Source organism: Zootoca vivipara, chromosome 1 (genome assembly GCF_963506605.1).
Source record: "Zootoca vivipara chromosome 1, rZooViv1.1, whole genome shotgun sequence".
NCBI classification, from domain to species: Eukaryota; Metazoa; Chordata; class Lepidosauria; order Squamata; family Lacertidae; genus Zootoca; species Zootoca vivipara.
In genome coordinates this window covers 42,349,314-42,365,149 of record NC_083276.1, presented here as the reverse complement: position 1 = coordinate 42,365,149, position 15,836 = coordinate 42,349,314, and the positions used below count along the sequence as shown (strand labels likewise).

The window sequence follows — 15,836 nt, the reverse complement described above, 5'->3', positions numbered from 1 at the left end:
ATATTTAGCTCATTTGGAAGACACTATTTGATGTATTCACTCAACTTCTACACCTGCCCTGAAGTTTGACAATCCTAGGATGGTTACATAGGTACAAATGACTATAAAATCATTGCATATAAGATATAAACAATCAGCTGCAAGTTAATGAAAACATTAATATATAGCCAGCAATCACAACATAACCTCTGAATCTTAGCTCACCCAAACCCAAATCTTTGGGTTTCCCAGGAAAAGAATTCAACGCCCAGTAGGCTATGATAAATGGAATGATACCAAGAGGGAGCAGCTAGCCAGTGGACAAACTCCCGGGGAGCAACCTTATGAGCTCCCTGGTAGGCCAGTGGGAAAGATCATAAAAATGGGAAATAAGGGATTGCATTTCAACTCCTAGCCTAGGGATTTATTAAACTCACCACAAGGCAAAACACACATTTTGCCTACCTAGCTAAGGAGCCAGTAGTTTTGGAAGCAAAAAAAGGTAGAGATAGCACGCTGCCACATTTCACACTCAGTAGAGCAGCTCCCTAAATCAAACATCAACTGGAGAAAAACCTAGGATGGAACCTTTGTCATCCGACAGCCCTGGCAGATATGAACTAGGACTAGGGAGGATTTATTTAAAGCTTTTGCTCTGCAGGCCAAGTTGTTTTGCATACATGAGGTCCCAGGTTTGAACCCGTACACAGACTCCCTGTGGGAGGAACCTGTCAACACAGGCACACCTGAGATTGTGTGGGATTCACACTGTCTGTGTTGGGTGCCTTTGGTAGCCAAGCCAGAAATTGTGGCTTCTATGTTCCTGTCTATTCTGACTTGGCTGTTGTGTGGCCAAGGAAGCCCCCATTCCTACGAAAAAAGAGTGATGGGAAGCCTGCCAATCTACGCAATGCACAGCTGAGGTGTTCCAGAGCAGAAAAGGCAAGTCCTACATGGGTAAGAGGTTACAGGTATATTGACTACACAGCTGTTAACCAGCACCACTTTTCCTTCTGTTGTGGGATCTCACCATTAAAGCTGTTGAAATTATCAACAAATGTGGAGGCGCTTTCTTTGCTTGCCCTTATAGGAACAGCAGAGACAAAGTGCTAAAGTGAGTTTTAAAAGCAAGCTGAATAGAGTTGCCAACCACCTATTCTAGCACTGAATAGCGGAATAACACCTGCACCTATCACTGTATCTCCATGCTAAGTTTGGTTGCACATAATTTGTCTGTCAAACAAAAGTGAACTTATAGGAGCCCTGCTAGATGAAAAGGTGGCAACCCCATGTAAGAACAACTGGATGTGCAAATATTTGCTGCTGGTTGCTCTGCAAGATTTGCTTATTGTCTGTTCTGTATGGGAGTGGACAGGATACAGAACAATAATCCGCAGTTGCATAATAGTACCTTTTCCTAAGTGCTCATTATAGGTAGATAAGCTAGCTATTGAGAGAGAGAACCATCATTTAGTTGCTCTCTTTCCTGCTGGGGTGCCCCTAATTAGTTTTATTTTTTTATTTTTTATATAAATGGGTTATAAGAGCCTTCCGAGACCCAGAGCCCTCCAGATGTTGCTGGACTGCAACTCTCACTATCCCTGGCCTGAGCATTGCCCATAGTGTCTGGATCTGGTGGACGTTTTTAATATAGTTTAATATTGCATAGTGTGTTCCTGCAGAAGGGTTGATATTTGAAATGTGCTGGGCTCAAAACACTATCTCTATTAAAAAGAATTTATTACACTACTCCAGGGGTCCCCAAACTAATAAGACCCGGGGACCGACTGTGGCCCAATTGCCTTCTAAATCCAGCCCACGGACGGTCCGGGAATCAGCATGTTTTTACATGAGTAGAATGTGTCCTTTTATTTAAGATGCATCTTTGAGTTATTTGTGGGGCATAGGAATTCGTTCATATTTTTTAAACCAAAATATAGTCCGGTCCCCCCACATGGTCTGAGGGACAGTGGACCGGCCCCCTGCTGAAAAAGTTTGCTGACCCCTGCACTACTCTATTCAGAGTATATATTTGGAGAGTACAGAAATATAATAAAATAATACAAAAGCAGTTTTAAAATATAAAAATCAACATGAATTTTAAAATGGCAGAAATGAAATAGACCCAATTTGGGAAGGCTTGGGAGAAAAGTAAAGTTTCTCACAAATGTTGAGAACATAGCAGTGTTGATTGAGGATTGCTTCCCTTCTAAGAATACTAACTAGAGAACTGGTGACACAATATTAAAACCATGTGCTGGAGTCACAGCATGGTTTACCACAGGGCCATGTGGCACCATCAACAGGTCTTCATCCACAGATCTAAGTGACTGGAGTGGAATGGAGGGGAAGAAACATCTTCCCAGCTACTGTTTATCAGGCTCTCTTGGTTCCCCTGATATCTCCATTAGAAGAGTCAGCTATTAGGGAAAGATAATGTCAGTCATACAGTATTCACCCTTTGCAAGGAGTTGTGGTGGAACTTGTTATTGTGCAGGTCATGTGCCAGAGCACAGATTCTGGAAAGGAAAAAAAGGAATCATGAATGTTTAGTTAGAAGTAGTTCGAGCAGAGCGCCTCTAGTTCACCAGCAAAGTGAACTTTTGCATTTCCTTGTCTGGTAAGCGCCTGCTTACTTGCATTTGGGAATTCCTAGCTGATAGATCTCCTTTCTGCACAGCAAATCCTTACCTCGCAGCTCCTAAGTATAATACAGTGGTACCTTGCTTCTCAGGGACCCAGGTGGTGCTGTGGGTTAAACCACAGAATCTAGGGCTTGCTGATCAGAAGGTCGGCCGTTCGAATCCCTGCAACGGGGTGAGCTCCTGTTGCTCGGTCCCAGCTACTGCCCACCTAGCAGTTCGAAAGCACATCAAAGTGCAAGTAGATAAATAGGGACCGCTCCGGTGGGAAGGTAAACGGTGTTTCCATTCCCAGGTGCATTCTCTGGTTCGCCAGAAGCGGCTTTGTCATGCTGGCCACATGACCCAGAAGCTGTCTGCGGACAAACGCGGGCTCCCTCGGCCTATAGAGCGAGATGAGCGCCGCAACCCCAGAGTCGGACACGACTGGACCTGATGGTCAGGGGCCCCTTTACCTTTACCTTGGTTCTCAAACTTAATCTGTTCCGGGAGTCCGTTCAACTCCTGAAACCATTTGAAAAACAAGGCGCAGCAGGAGCTTCCTGCACTCAAGTGGAAAATGCGTCGGATGTTTGGCTTCCGAAAAACATTCACAAACCAGAACACTTACTTCCAGGTTTGCGGTGTTTGGGAGCCGATTTGTTTGACAACTAAACCTTTCGGGAACCAAGGTACCACCGTACACTAAACCTTTCCAGTCATTATAGGGTTTTGAGCTGGTGGACACAGACCAGAACCAGGCACTCTTGGAGGAAACTGATTTTCTAGATCCATTTCAGTCAGGGTTTAGGCCCAGTTTTGGCACAGAAACTGTTTTGGTCACCTTGTGTGACGACCTCTGTCAAAAGAAAGACGGAAAATATTTTCCTGTTAATTCTCCTTGACCTCTCAGTGGCTTTTGATACAATCAACCATGGTATCCTTGTGGAGTGACTCTTGTGTTTGGGGCGGGGGGGTTGGCACCACTTTGCAGTGGTTCCAGTCCTACTTTGGTGGTCGTTTCCAGAGGGTGATGTTTGGGGAGTGCTCTGCAGCTCCATGGAGCCTTCAATGTGGGGTTCCACAGGGTTGATTTTCTCCCTCTATAATGTTTAATGTCTATATGAAACTGCTGAGTGGGTTCACCCAGAGTTTTGGAATACACTGTTGGCAATATGCAGATGAAACACAGCTCTGTTTCTCCTTTACATCTGCATGTGTGGCATTGGATGTGCTGGGTTGTTATCTTCTCTCAAGAATGGACGGGATGAGAGCAAAAAACTGAAGCTCAATCCAGGTACAACTGAGGCACTCTTAGTGGGCGATTCCCTAGACTGGATGGATGAGAGGTTGCTTGCTCCTGATTGGGTTACACTCCCTCTGAAGGAGCAGGTACGTAGCTTGGGGGTCCTCCTGGATTCTTTGCTGTTGCTTGAGGCTCAGGTGGCCTCAATGGCACGGAGTGCCTTCATCAGCTTTGGCTAATGGCCCAGCTGCTCCCCTATCTGAACAGAGATACCGTAGCCTAACAACTTCTGTCGTCTATGCTCTGGTAACCTTTAGGTAAAATAAAAACTGTTCAGTTTTATTTGGATAATGCAGATGCATATTGTTTTTATGTAAACCACTTAGAGACTTTTATTACATTAAACTGCAGAAAGAGTTAATTAATAAATAATAAAGTAATATTGAAACTTGTGTTTACTTTTGCGATTATATATTCTGTGAGTGGTGAAGTCAGCAGTATGCAATTTCTGAACGTCAGTGTTAATGTCATAAATAAGTTGTGACATCTGTATTGTGTTATCTGCTGGCAAATGCAAGAAGAACTAGCATAAGTCCTGTTAAATAAATAAATATCACGAGAACTGTTGAGAGATGTGAGCTTGTATGCTGCATTATGCAACAGTTATAGTGGCTTACCATGGTCTTGGAACACTAGATGTTGGTGTATAGCAAGCCAATTCACATTTTCCTACATTATTCCTGTATCACTTGTGCTATTGTGTATCCCTGTCAATGAACTACTTATATAAAGAGTTCTTATATCACGTCAGATAGATGTTTTTTTCAAGTCAGTGGAACACTTTCCTCGTTGACTTGTTTGCGATGGACCCCTCTGTGGGATTCTCCGGCATTGTTCTAGAGTGTTAGTTCACACAATGTGTTGGCTTGGTCTCTTTGGCCTCACAGTTGCCTCATATGAACTGAGTTTATAAACTAGAATACGCCTATCTCTTTCCTGCAGCTGTACATTGCAGGGGAAGATCAACAGGGTTGTTACTGATCTTCTCCTTGACAGACCCTTCCAAGAAGCCTCTGGGTTCCCAAAGATGCTATTAGAAAACCACCAATATTCCTCAGTTTCAGGCCAGGTCTTTCTCATCTCTTTGCCAGGGGGCTAGATGCAAGGCCAAATAAACAATTTATTTTTTGCAACCTGAATTATAATCCCTGCTGATAAAATTTGATAAGACTTAAGTGAAACCATTTGAGCATTTTTTATCACATGATGTTTAATTTTGTTCTGTTACCTAGTTGGACAGTCATGGGAACAAACTTTGAAAAAGTAATTCCCCAAATGAAATATACCACAATGACTATTGGTATAGAATTTAAATAGGACATGAGCATCCTGATCTTCCAGAGCAACCTGATTGACAGGCATTACAGGTCAACCCAATATAAGCCGCAATTAAAAAAAAATCCCCGTCTCTTCCCCACAAAAAGAAATAGGATCCTGTGAATTTATTACTTTATATATATATATTGTAAACCACCCTGTCATTCTTGGATGAAGGGCAGTATAGAAATTTAATTCACAACAACAACAACAACAACAACATTTTTTAAAAGCAAGAACTTCAAATAGATGTGATGATGCTAAATAGTTACATTCTGTTTTGGAACAGCTGTGCGTTAGGAGGCAACTTTGCATGAGGAGAGGCTTGTTCTATGGCCTCAGAGCTGGGTGCAAGAGAGGATGGCAACTGCACAGAGCTGGCAACGCCCCTCTATTTGCGATATCTGGAGAAAGCTCTGCGGTTGGATCATTTTTTACGTCAGACTTCCGCTATCTTCAACAGGAATGTATCCAGGTATTAAAGTTTTACCTTACTTCGAATTGGGAACACATAGAAAAGAGGCATGTTATTGTTTTCATCTTAAGTGTGTGGGATGCTTTGAACCCTGGCTTGAATTCTGACTTTATTTTATGGAAAGGAGCTTTCCTCCCTCTGCATCCCCCAATTCTCCCTCCCCCCCAAAAAAATCAGTTCCTAAGGGACTCTTGGGAATAGTGTGGGGTATAATGAAGGGGGTCAAACAGCAGCTGCAGATTTTAATCAGCAAAACTGGGTGGGGATTAACATTCCTCATCCGGTTTGGCCCTTAAACTGTAGTAGAGAATGACAGTAGGTGGGTTTTTTAAAAATACATGCCACCAAATTTATAATTAGTTTTCACATATGAGTAGTTTATGTAGAATTTCTGAAAATTTTGAAGCAAAAGGTTTCCTTTTGGGAGGAAAAGGAAATATTGTGCAAAACTGAGACATGCTTAACTTCCTTATAAAACCTGAACTTCCTATAATACTTTAAGAGCATGAAATGTATCATGTTTAATTTAGTTAGAATTTAAAATTGTACTCTTTTTTCATATGTGAAATTATAAATGGCTTAAAATATATCCAGTGTTGGGGATGGAGCAAAATGAGCATTTGCTGAGATGGAGCATGGTTGTTTATTTATACATCACTTGTCCTTTTTGCTGCGATAACTATTATTTTAAACTTTATTGTAGTGATGAAAGTGAAGATGGATTGGATGACAATCCTCTGCTTCCTCAGCCTGGGGGTCCCTTGATACAAGTTAAAGAAGAACCTACAAGCTCCTTGCTTGGGGAGTCATCTGGAGCAGGAAGTTCTGGAATGTTAAACACACATTCACTCAACGGAGTGTTGCAATCTGGTAAATGTGCTTTACAATTAATTTAAGTTTGCATTGGGTGAGTAACCTAGCCTTTGACAGTAGACGTGTGTTTGGGGAAAGGACCAATATGCTTGCCAAATGCAGAATTTAACTATCCACTTTCAAATGAATGAAGGCTAGTAGCCTTTGTTATCACTGCATATGTATTTTTTTTGTACTTAAGGCAGGGATAAATGCTTTCTCCAGCTAAATCTGTTGACTCATGTGAATAATACCATTTTTTAATCTTACTGTGTTGTTTCAACAGAGCCAAAAGCAGAAAAAGGGAATCTATACAACTTTTCCAAATTGAAGAAAAGCAGAAAGTGGCTAAAGGTGGGAGTTTTATTATTCTGAAATCCAAATGTGTTTACATTGATACTTCTGTTGCATTATTTTATGACGTAGTTGCAGAAATAAGAAAGCTTTCTAATAACAGTGCTATCAAAGCACTTCACCATCTGTTAAAACTTCTTGGTTTCATGGAATTGAGAGGAATTAATTTTGTTAATCCTACATTATTTGTGCAGTTGCTTGCTTAGAATTGTAGCAGTATTTACCTGGTCAGTTGCCCTAGAGTGATGACAAAGGCATCAAAAGAATCTGTGAATGAGTTGGGCAGCATAGCTGCCAGGTTTTCCCTTTTCTCGCAAGGAAGCCTATTCAGCATAATGGAATTTCCCTTAAAAAAAGGGAGAACTTGGCAGCTATGTTGGGCAGGGCGGAGATGGGGAATCCTGACATGGGAGTTTCAAAATCTTTTCGCGCACTGAAAGTGTATACTATTTTTTCTTATTATTATAATAAAAGTTTCTTAGGTATTCAAGCAGGTGAGGTAGTGGGAAGATATGTTAGGAAATATTAAGGTCAAAACCGTATACAAACATACACAAATAACCTAGTTACGAACACAATTGTCAATTATATAAACAGGCGTCAGCGGCTGCTGTAACAAGTCATTCAAGAATTTATAAAGACAGTGTAAAATAACATAAATAGCACAACCACGTGTTGCAAAGTATCAAAAAGGACTTAGTCCAACATAAATGCAATGTCCACAGTCATAAGTAATATATCATAGTTCATATAGAGTATCCATATGGAGATAAATCAAAATAGATGTAAATACTTGAGTTCCACAGAATAAGGTGTTCACCAACGTCTAGGTAGGTGGCAACAATGCGTCCGAATGAAGGTCGGGCGTGGCATAGGAATATCCACAGGTGAAGACAAGGTTCCTAGGTTATATATCTTGTTTCGCCACAGTTGGCTTCTTCAGTAAGCTTGTAGCTATGTATCATAAAGGAATATCAAGTCATTCTTTTACCACCCAAAAAACCAGTAATAATCTTCTCCATATAAGTCCATACCTTTCAAGGACGTAAGGTGTAACACCAAATAATGCTCCTATTGTCAGAAAAAGCTCAAGTACATATAAAGGTCTGACTACAGATGATAACAGGTGTAATCAATCAAAGGTAATACTTATAGACCCTTTAAGAGACAGCCTGATAGACAAGACAACGCTCGATGAAGTTAAACAATTATAAACACACACAGGGGGATTACAAAAAACAGTTGTAGTCTATGTCAGCATTTAAACCATTGGGATGTAAAGTATTAAACAGGAAGATGAACTTCATTTCTTGCTCAATAGTCTCTGTTTGGCTAACTCCAGGGGTCCAGAATAGACCCATATCACAAAGAAAGTTAAATCTTGATTAGAGGAGCCCGCATGGACATCTAATGATATATACCACTCGTGAGGAACTCTGTGGAACTCAAGTATTTACATCTATTTTGATTTATCTCCATATGGATACCCTATGTTGTTGTTTAGTCATTTAGTCGTGTCCGACTCTTCGTGACCCCATGGACCATAGCACGCCAGGCACTCCTGTCTTGCACTGCCTCCCGCAGTTTGGTCAAACTCATGTTGGTAGCTTCGAGAACACTGTCCAACCATCTTGTCCTCTGTCGTCCCCTTCTCCTAGTGCCCTCAATCTTTCCCAACATCAGGGTCTTTTCCAAGGATTCTTCTCTTCTCATGAGGTGGCCAAAGTATTGGAGCCTCAGCTTCACGATCTGTCCTTCCAGGGTGCACTCAGGGCTGATTTCCTTAAGAATGGATAGGTTTGATCTTCTTGCAGTCCATGGGACTCTCAAGAGTCTCCTCCAGCACCATAATTCAAAAGCATCAATTCTTCGGCGATCAGCCTTCTTTATGGTCCAGCTCTCACTTCCATACATCACTACTGGGAAAACCATAGCTTTAACTATACGGACCTTTGTCGGCAAGGTGATGTCTCTGCTTTTTAAGATGCTGTCTAGGTTTGTCATTGCTTTTCTCCCAAGAAGCAGGCGTCTTTTAATTTCGTGACTGCTGTCACCATCTGCAGTGATCAAGGAGCCCAAGAAAGTAAAATCTCTCACTGCCTCCATTTCTTCCCCTTCTATTTGCCAGGAGGTGATGGGACCAGTGGCCATGATCTTGGTTTTTTTGATGTTGAGCTTCAGACCATATTTTGCGCTCTCCTCTTTCACCCTCATTAAAAGTTAGTTCATATGAACTATGATATATGAACTCCGACTTATGTCTGTGGACATTGCATTTATTTTGGACTAAGTCCTTTTTGATACTTTGCAACACGTGGTTGTGCTATTTATGTTATTTTACATTGTCTTTATAAATTCTTGAATGACTTGTCGGTTACGCCTATTTACATAATAGGAAATATTAAGGGGCTTAGGATGGTCTGTAGACTGTTACTCATTTTTTTCACAACCTAACAGTCATAAACAGGCAGACATTTTAAAGGAATTATTGTACACTAATCTGGTCATCTTGATTTCTCTTACTGACCTAAAATCCTCTTGATTTTGGCAGAGCATTCTCCTGAGTGATGACTCCAGTGACAGTGAGTCAGCAACTGATGAGGATGGGGAAGAAGAGGATGAATTTACTCTATCTAGGGAAGAACTTCATAATATGCTGCGACTGCACAAGTACAAGAAACTGCACCGAAGTAAATACAGCAAGGATAAAGAGGTAAAATTCTAGAGCATAATTTGTCCTTTGCCAACAATTTTGGAGAGTGGCTTTGCTAACCTGTGCCCTTCAGTACAAAAACCAGGCTTTTCATCCTGTCAGTCTTTGGTTTTAGAGCAGTGAAAAGATTGCTGGCTTGCAAAGACGCGTGGAGTCATTATTTTGCTCATCCCAGCTTCTTAGTGTGACATACAAAAGAGCACAGCTTTCTTTTTCATACTGCGAATTTTCCAGCTCAGCTGTGTTCCTTAAAACATTTCATAAGTAAAATACATATTTATAACAATTGAAGTCTGCTTCAGTTACAGCAGTACCAGTATTACAGCGCAGGTTTGCTCTCCACATATGATCCTTACTATGAGCAACAGCGCCATCTCATAGGACCCAAGAAAAAGAAGTTCAAAGAGGAAAAAAAATTAAAAGGTAGGCATTGTATTGATTTACTTTAAGATTTTATAGGGATAGACTTCCTTTCCTACTGGGCATCTAAACTTTTGTTTTTTCTTTCCGTCATCCTCCCCCAGTGTATTATACTATACTTATTTCGCAGACTTGCATTCACATTCTAGCTAATTATCCAGGTCTATGTAACATCTTGATGCATCTTTGCCAAATTTTTGTCACAGCTCAATTTGACTTCCTCATTGTGTTTATCTTCTTTAATGTTTGTGAATAGAATTTCATCTGAGAGAGGAAAAGTTAATTTTGTTCTCACAAGATATTTCTGTATAAAAATGAAGTGAGGATTGTTCAGCCTCAGTAATTAAGCCTTCACGTGATTTCACTACAGACCTGCAGAGCAGTGAAGAATTAGCAGGTGTTATACATAGGATCAAGAGCAGGTTTCAAAGCAGTCCTCTTGCTATCTGTTATTGGAAGGAATAGCACAAAAAATCATGAATGAATAATAGTGGCCTCAGTTTGTTAACGGGTAGACTAATCATGTGGCCTTCTGTTCTCATGAAGCTAAGTTGAAAAAGGTGAAAAAAAAGAAGAGACGGGATGAAGAACTCTCGTCAGAGGAGTCTCCACGGCGCCATCGCCACCAGACCAAAGTTTTTGCCAAGTTCTCTCATGATACCCCTCCACCAGGGTCCAAGAAAAAGCATTTATCCATTGAACAGTTGAATGCTCGCAGGCGCAAAGTATGGCTGAGCATTGCTAAAAAGGAGCTGCCAAAGGTGAGCTTTGTCAGTAAAAAAGAGTGAAATAAATACATTTGGCTGGCAGAGAGTCTGCAAATGCAGGAATGCAGAATAAGGTGAGGTAGAAGGCCAGGCTAATATTTTATTATTGGTCAATTGCAGGGTTGGCAATATTGGTTTATAGCCGTCTGCTTTTAGGGTGTTTTTACTTTTTATAATTACTTTTCTGGTTTTGATTTAAATAAGCAACCTTTTGCTTACCTAGAAAGAAGCAGTAAACCAATATGAAAAAAGAGTGAAAGAGAGGGACGTATTCAAGTTCATAGGAGCGCATGTAAAATCGAATCTCTTTGATGCGATATAACTATGAGTTGATGTAGAGAAGAAATAATTGTCTGTGTTGTGGACTGGTTTCTGGGAATGGGCTAGAACCTCAGAAATAATGACCTTACATACAGCTGTCTCCTGTTAAGGCTTCAAGGCCAGTGTCACAAGGTAATTGGGTGGAAAAGGTGAACGCCCATGGCCTATGTTCCCATAAAACCTGGATTGGTGGGAGCTCTCGGCAGCCAGCCAAGCCGATGTCAGCGTCTATTTGGGCTTTTGACAGCAACTTGTTCCATTGCCCAGCCTACTGAGATTTCAGTGTAAGGGTTTGTTAATTAGCTGGATAAGTTAGTGTTTGTTGTTTTCTTACCTTCTGAGTTATTTTAATCGTGTGTAATTATTTGGAGTTTTTCTCTCTTGTAGAGTTTTGTTTTAGTAAAGTCTGTGTATGATTTTATGAAATTTGGTCCGGTCTGACTTCCTAAACCCTTTAATTTCGACCACGCTTTTTGGAGCAAGGGCCATCCACCACATATGTAGTTAAAAGAAAGAGAGTAACAAGTGTAGAGTGAAACTTAGTCATTTTACCATAGGAGGAAAAATTGTTTTCAGGAATTAAAGGCAAACGACATACTTCCTTGGTGATATTGATCATAGCTTTTCAAGAGGGGGAATGTTTATTTGTGTTTTATTTAGCTGTAGCATGCCCCATAGCTTGATCATTTTTATGATAGTCAGCTGTCTATATAAGTCACACTTTAATATTGTAATTCAGATATATTTGGAAACAGTAAAATTACTTTTTAGGAATGTGACCAAGCAATGATTTCCTTAACTCTTTCTTCTTTATAGGCATACAAACAAAAAGTTTCTGCCCGAAACCTGTTTTTAAGCAACAGTCGAAAGGTAAGATGCACCATACATTATTTTAATGCTAAGACAAGATGGAAACTTGCTTTATGTGAAACCTTTCAATCTACATTATTCTGTTTGTGTATTATAGGAGTTTATATGCCATCATTCAAATAAATTACCGGGGGCTTACAATACTAAATCAGAAATGCAACTCAAATCATTAGAAACAAAAAACCCCTAAAGACCAAAAGAAGCAGATAAAGCAATTGAAGGAAAGATGTTGGAAAAATTAAAAAGGGGTTGTCTGGCCCCAAAATGCCATCAACGTATGTACTAGGCAAGCCTCCTTGAGAGCATTCCACAGTTTTGTGCCATTACTGAAAAAAACAAAACCCTTTCCCCCGTAACCACCTGTTGCACCTCAGATCACAAGGGAACCCAGAAAAAGACATCTCGATTGTCTGGAGACAGGCAATATTTCTGATATACTGGTTCCAAGCTGTAAAAAAGCTTTATAGGTCAAAGCTAGCACTTTGAATTTGGCCTATAAGCTAACCTGGTGCCAGTGAAGTTGATGAAGCACAGGCATAATATGACTCTGATGCTCAGTCTCAGTTTGCTATCTTGTAGCAGTATTTTGAATTAGCTGCCATTTCCAAGCAGTCTTCAAATTCCATCTTTCCTATCTTTCCCTTGGTAGCTGGCTCACCAATGTATGAGAGAGGTGCGCCGAGCAGCTATCCAAGCCCAAAAGAACTGCAAGGAGACACTACCGAGGGCACGCCGCCTTACGAAGGAGATGCTTCTTTACTGGAAGAAATACGAGAAGGTGGAGAAAGAACACCGCAAAAGAGCAGAGAAGGAGGCACTGGAGCAGCGCAAACTGGATGAGGAGATGAGAGAGGTGAGACTATATCACAGATAGATGAACATTTAGGCAGCAGAACCGAAATATCAACTGCAGTCATTGCAGTGCTCTGTATGTCAAGAGAATGAAACACACAGCAGACTAGTTTTTATTTCTTTTTATGATTGTGATCTAACTGCTTTTGTTTAATTCCCAGCTAAAAAATATGCCATGCTCCTCTTAGTGTTATTTTTAGATTACCTGTGGCTGCCCAGGTGTTCTTGAACTCCATCTCAGCCAAAAGCAACTGGCGGGCGAACCTTTCCTCACCCTTGACCTGGGGGAAATACTTTTAATGTTTCTGGATGCATTGGTGCAGGTCTGAGTGATACTTTTTAAGTGCATCTGATAAGCCAGGTGTCCTTTGGCCTGCATAACACAATTTTCTGTGCTAGGCTGCTGGTACTTATAATACTGGTTTTCCTTTAGTTGAGAAATAAGATCTCTTTACATGCCCTGAAGAGCAATCTTTTCCTGTGTCAAAATGCTAGCCACTAAAGAAAGGCCTGGTTGTGTTTCTCTTCTTCTGAAAATGACTTTTGTTTTTGTCGCTAAGATCTATTTTCTGTTTTAATTTTGTATAATCCAGCCAAGGCCTACTTTACCATACGGTGCCTTTTCATAAGATTTCATCTCAAGGTTAGCAAGAAAGAACAAATGTTTTTGCAGTGGTAGGGTGATTGTCATCACTTTGATATTAAAATGGTACAAGGATATAATTAAGTCTTCAATATGTTTACAGTCATCAAAATTACGTGTATTGTTTTAACTTCTTTTGAGGTTACTTTTGTATACGTCCAGCCGAAGTGAGCACTTTTGTGATTTTCTGTGTCCTTCTGTAACTTATTTTAGGCTAAACGGCAGCAGAGAAAACTTAACTTCCTGATTACACAGACTGAGCTGTATGCCCACTTCATGAGCCGCAAACGTGATATAGGACACGATGGAATCCAGGAGGAAATCTTGAGGAAACTTGAAGACAGTTCTATCCAGAGGCAGATTGATATTGGTGGAGGAGTCGTAGTCAACATTACCCAGGAGGATTATGGTAAGGAGTTGAACTGAACTCTGGCATGATTTAGGTGAATCATGCAAGTCATTGCTGCATTGCAGGCTTTTGGATATGTGTGTGTTTGGCCTATCTATGAAGCCTTGAGATTAATCCATGTGGACTTTTTCGTTTTCCAAATTTGGTGGTATTTTCAGATAGTAACTACTACAAGGCTCAGGCCCTGAAGAATGCCGAAGATGCCTATCGGATTCATCAGGCCCAGGTAAGAACAAAGGAGAAAAGTGCCTGGAACGGGAACGGGGCCCTTAAGCTTGCCTTATATATTACTAGGTTTAGTCTGTGCACCATAAATCTGTTAATTTGGAATTCTGTGTCTATTGAAACTATGACAAAGCTGGCTTCTGCTGATTTTAAAGCATGAGCAAGGGAAAGGGAAATCTTACTACAATGAGTTTGTTAACCCTGATTCTACTCATGTAGAAACTACTGAGGTTGGTCCACTGGTAATGGTGTTCCACTAAGTTTTCATGGGGTTATAACCTCTCCCCCCCCCACTTCTCCTTGTTTAGACACGGTCATTTGATGAAGATGCTAAAGAGAGTCGAGCAGCAGCCCTTCGGGCTGCCAACAGGTCTGGCAGCGGCTTTGGAGAAAGTTACAGCCTTGCCAACCCATCTATCCGGGCAGGAGAGGACATTCCACAGCCTACCATTTTCAATGGTAAACTGAAAGGCTACCAGCTGAAAGGCATGAACTGGCTGGCCAACCTTTATGAGCAGGTATGCTATTGTTACTTGAAGCTAGTTCTTTGAGACGAGTTCCTTCTTGGTATAGCTCCAAGGAAAGGGATGCATTGCAAATAGATGAACTGGGCTCATAGTCTTGTAATTAAAAAATCCTTTATAAGGACAACTCAAGATATAGTATCAGGGATAGCCTGACAGATTATCATATATTATGGAACTTTCAAATGGCATCTGATGTTTAGGGAGGATAGTGGGCTTCAGTAATTTACTGATTTTCTAGCTAGCCTTGGGCATTTTAGTCTGTCTTGCTCAGACTAGATTTGTAAAGTGGCTGTAACTCTTGCAGGGCATCAATGGAATCCTGGCAGACGAAATGGGGTTGGGTAAAACAGTGCAGAGTATTGCCTTGTTAGCACATCTGGCTGAGGTAGGTGGATTCTTTGTCTTTTACAACCCCTGTACTTAATATGTGGTTTAAATGGACCTTAACTTATACATTTCTGCATTGACATTTATTTTCAGTCCATACATCCCCCAAATTGACCTGCTTTGCTATTCTTAAGTGCCTTTCCAGGACTTATATAGCTGCATGTTTTCTGTGTTCCCTGGTATTAGTCAGCCCCCTCCCGATCTATAGCCCTACTGCTCCATTATCTTAACTGAGCTTTGTATATATTTTTCTACATAATTTCCTTATACCCTATATATTTTTTTATACACAATATTTCATATTAATGTTGTTTCGGATATTGCTTCATTCAGTTAAGTTTTCTTTCCTCTTCCAGAGAGAGAACATCTGGGGACCCTTTTTAATTATTTCACCGGCTTCCACCCTAAACAACTGGCATCAGGAGTTTGCCAGATTTGTTCCTAGGTTTAAGGTAACAAGCATTCTTGAAATGATTCCACAAAGTTACTGTATATTCCTGCGTATAAAACTACTTTTTAACCCAGGAAAATCTTCTCAAAAGTCGGGGGTCGTCTTATACGCTGGGTCGTATTTCTTATATGGCAAGTATATCCCAAACAGTATTTTAACTGGAAAAGTTGGGGGTCGTCTTATACGCCCAGTCGTCTTATACGCCGGAATATACGCTGAGACTGAAAATTGAGAGGGTGTAAGAAGCATGTTAGGGACCCAGGTGGCACTGTGGGTTAAACCACAGAGCCTAGGGCTTGCCGATCAGAAGGCTGGCAGTTCGAATCCCTGTGACGGGGTGAACTTCC

At 40.8% G+C, this 15,836-nt stretch overlaps 1 protein-coding gene across 2 annotated transcripts in view; it reads left to right on the top strand.

Moving 5' to 3' along the window:
• The window catches only part of INO80 (INO80 complex ATPase subunit), a 67,607-nt gene that overhangs the window by 4,636 nt on the left and 47,135 nt on the right, over window positions 1–15,836 (top strand). The window contains exons 2-14 of one of the 2 annotated variants that reach the window (XM_035111519.2): window positions 5,513–5,698; window positions 6,402–6,568; window positions 6,837–6,904; window positions 9,456–9,617; window positions 9,926–10,040; window positions 10,584–10,798; window positions 11,942–11,995; window positions 12,645–12,848; window positions 13,704–13,899; window positions 14,058–14,125; window positions 14,433–14,642; window positions 14,956–15,036; window positions 15,395–15,490. In XM_035111519.2, coding sequence (XP_034967410.1) covers window positions 5,556–5,698; window positions 6,402–6,568; window positions 6,837–6,904; window positions 9,456–9,617; window positions 9,926–10,040; window positions 10,584–10,798; window positions 11,942–11,995; window positions 12,645–12,848; window positions 13,704–13,899; window positions 14,058–14,125; window positions 14,433–14,642; window positions 14,956–15,036; window positions 15,395–15,490 — 1,779 coding nt within the window. In that variant the 5' untranslated portion in view covers window positions 5,513–5,555. Of the gene's footprint in view, window positions 1–5,512; window positions 5,699–6,401; window positions 6,569–6,836; window positions 6,905–9,455; window positions 9,618–9,919; window positions 10,041–10,583; window positions 10,799–11,941; window positions 11,996–12,644; window positions 12,849–13,703; window positions 13,900–14,057; window positions 14,126–14,432; window positions 14,643–14,955; window positions 15,037–15,394; window positions 15,491–15,836 lie in introns of both variants that reach the window. The other variant, XM_035111512.2, reaches the window with a different exon arrangement.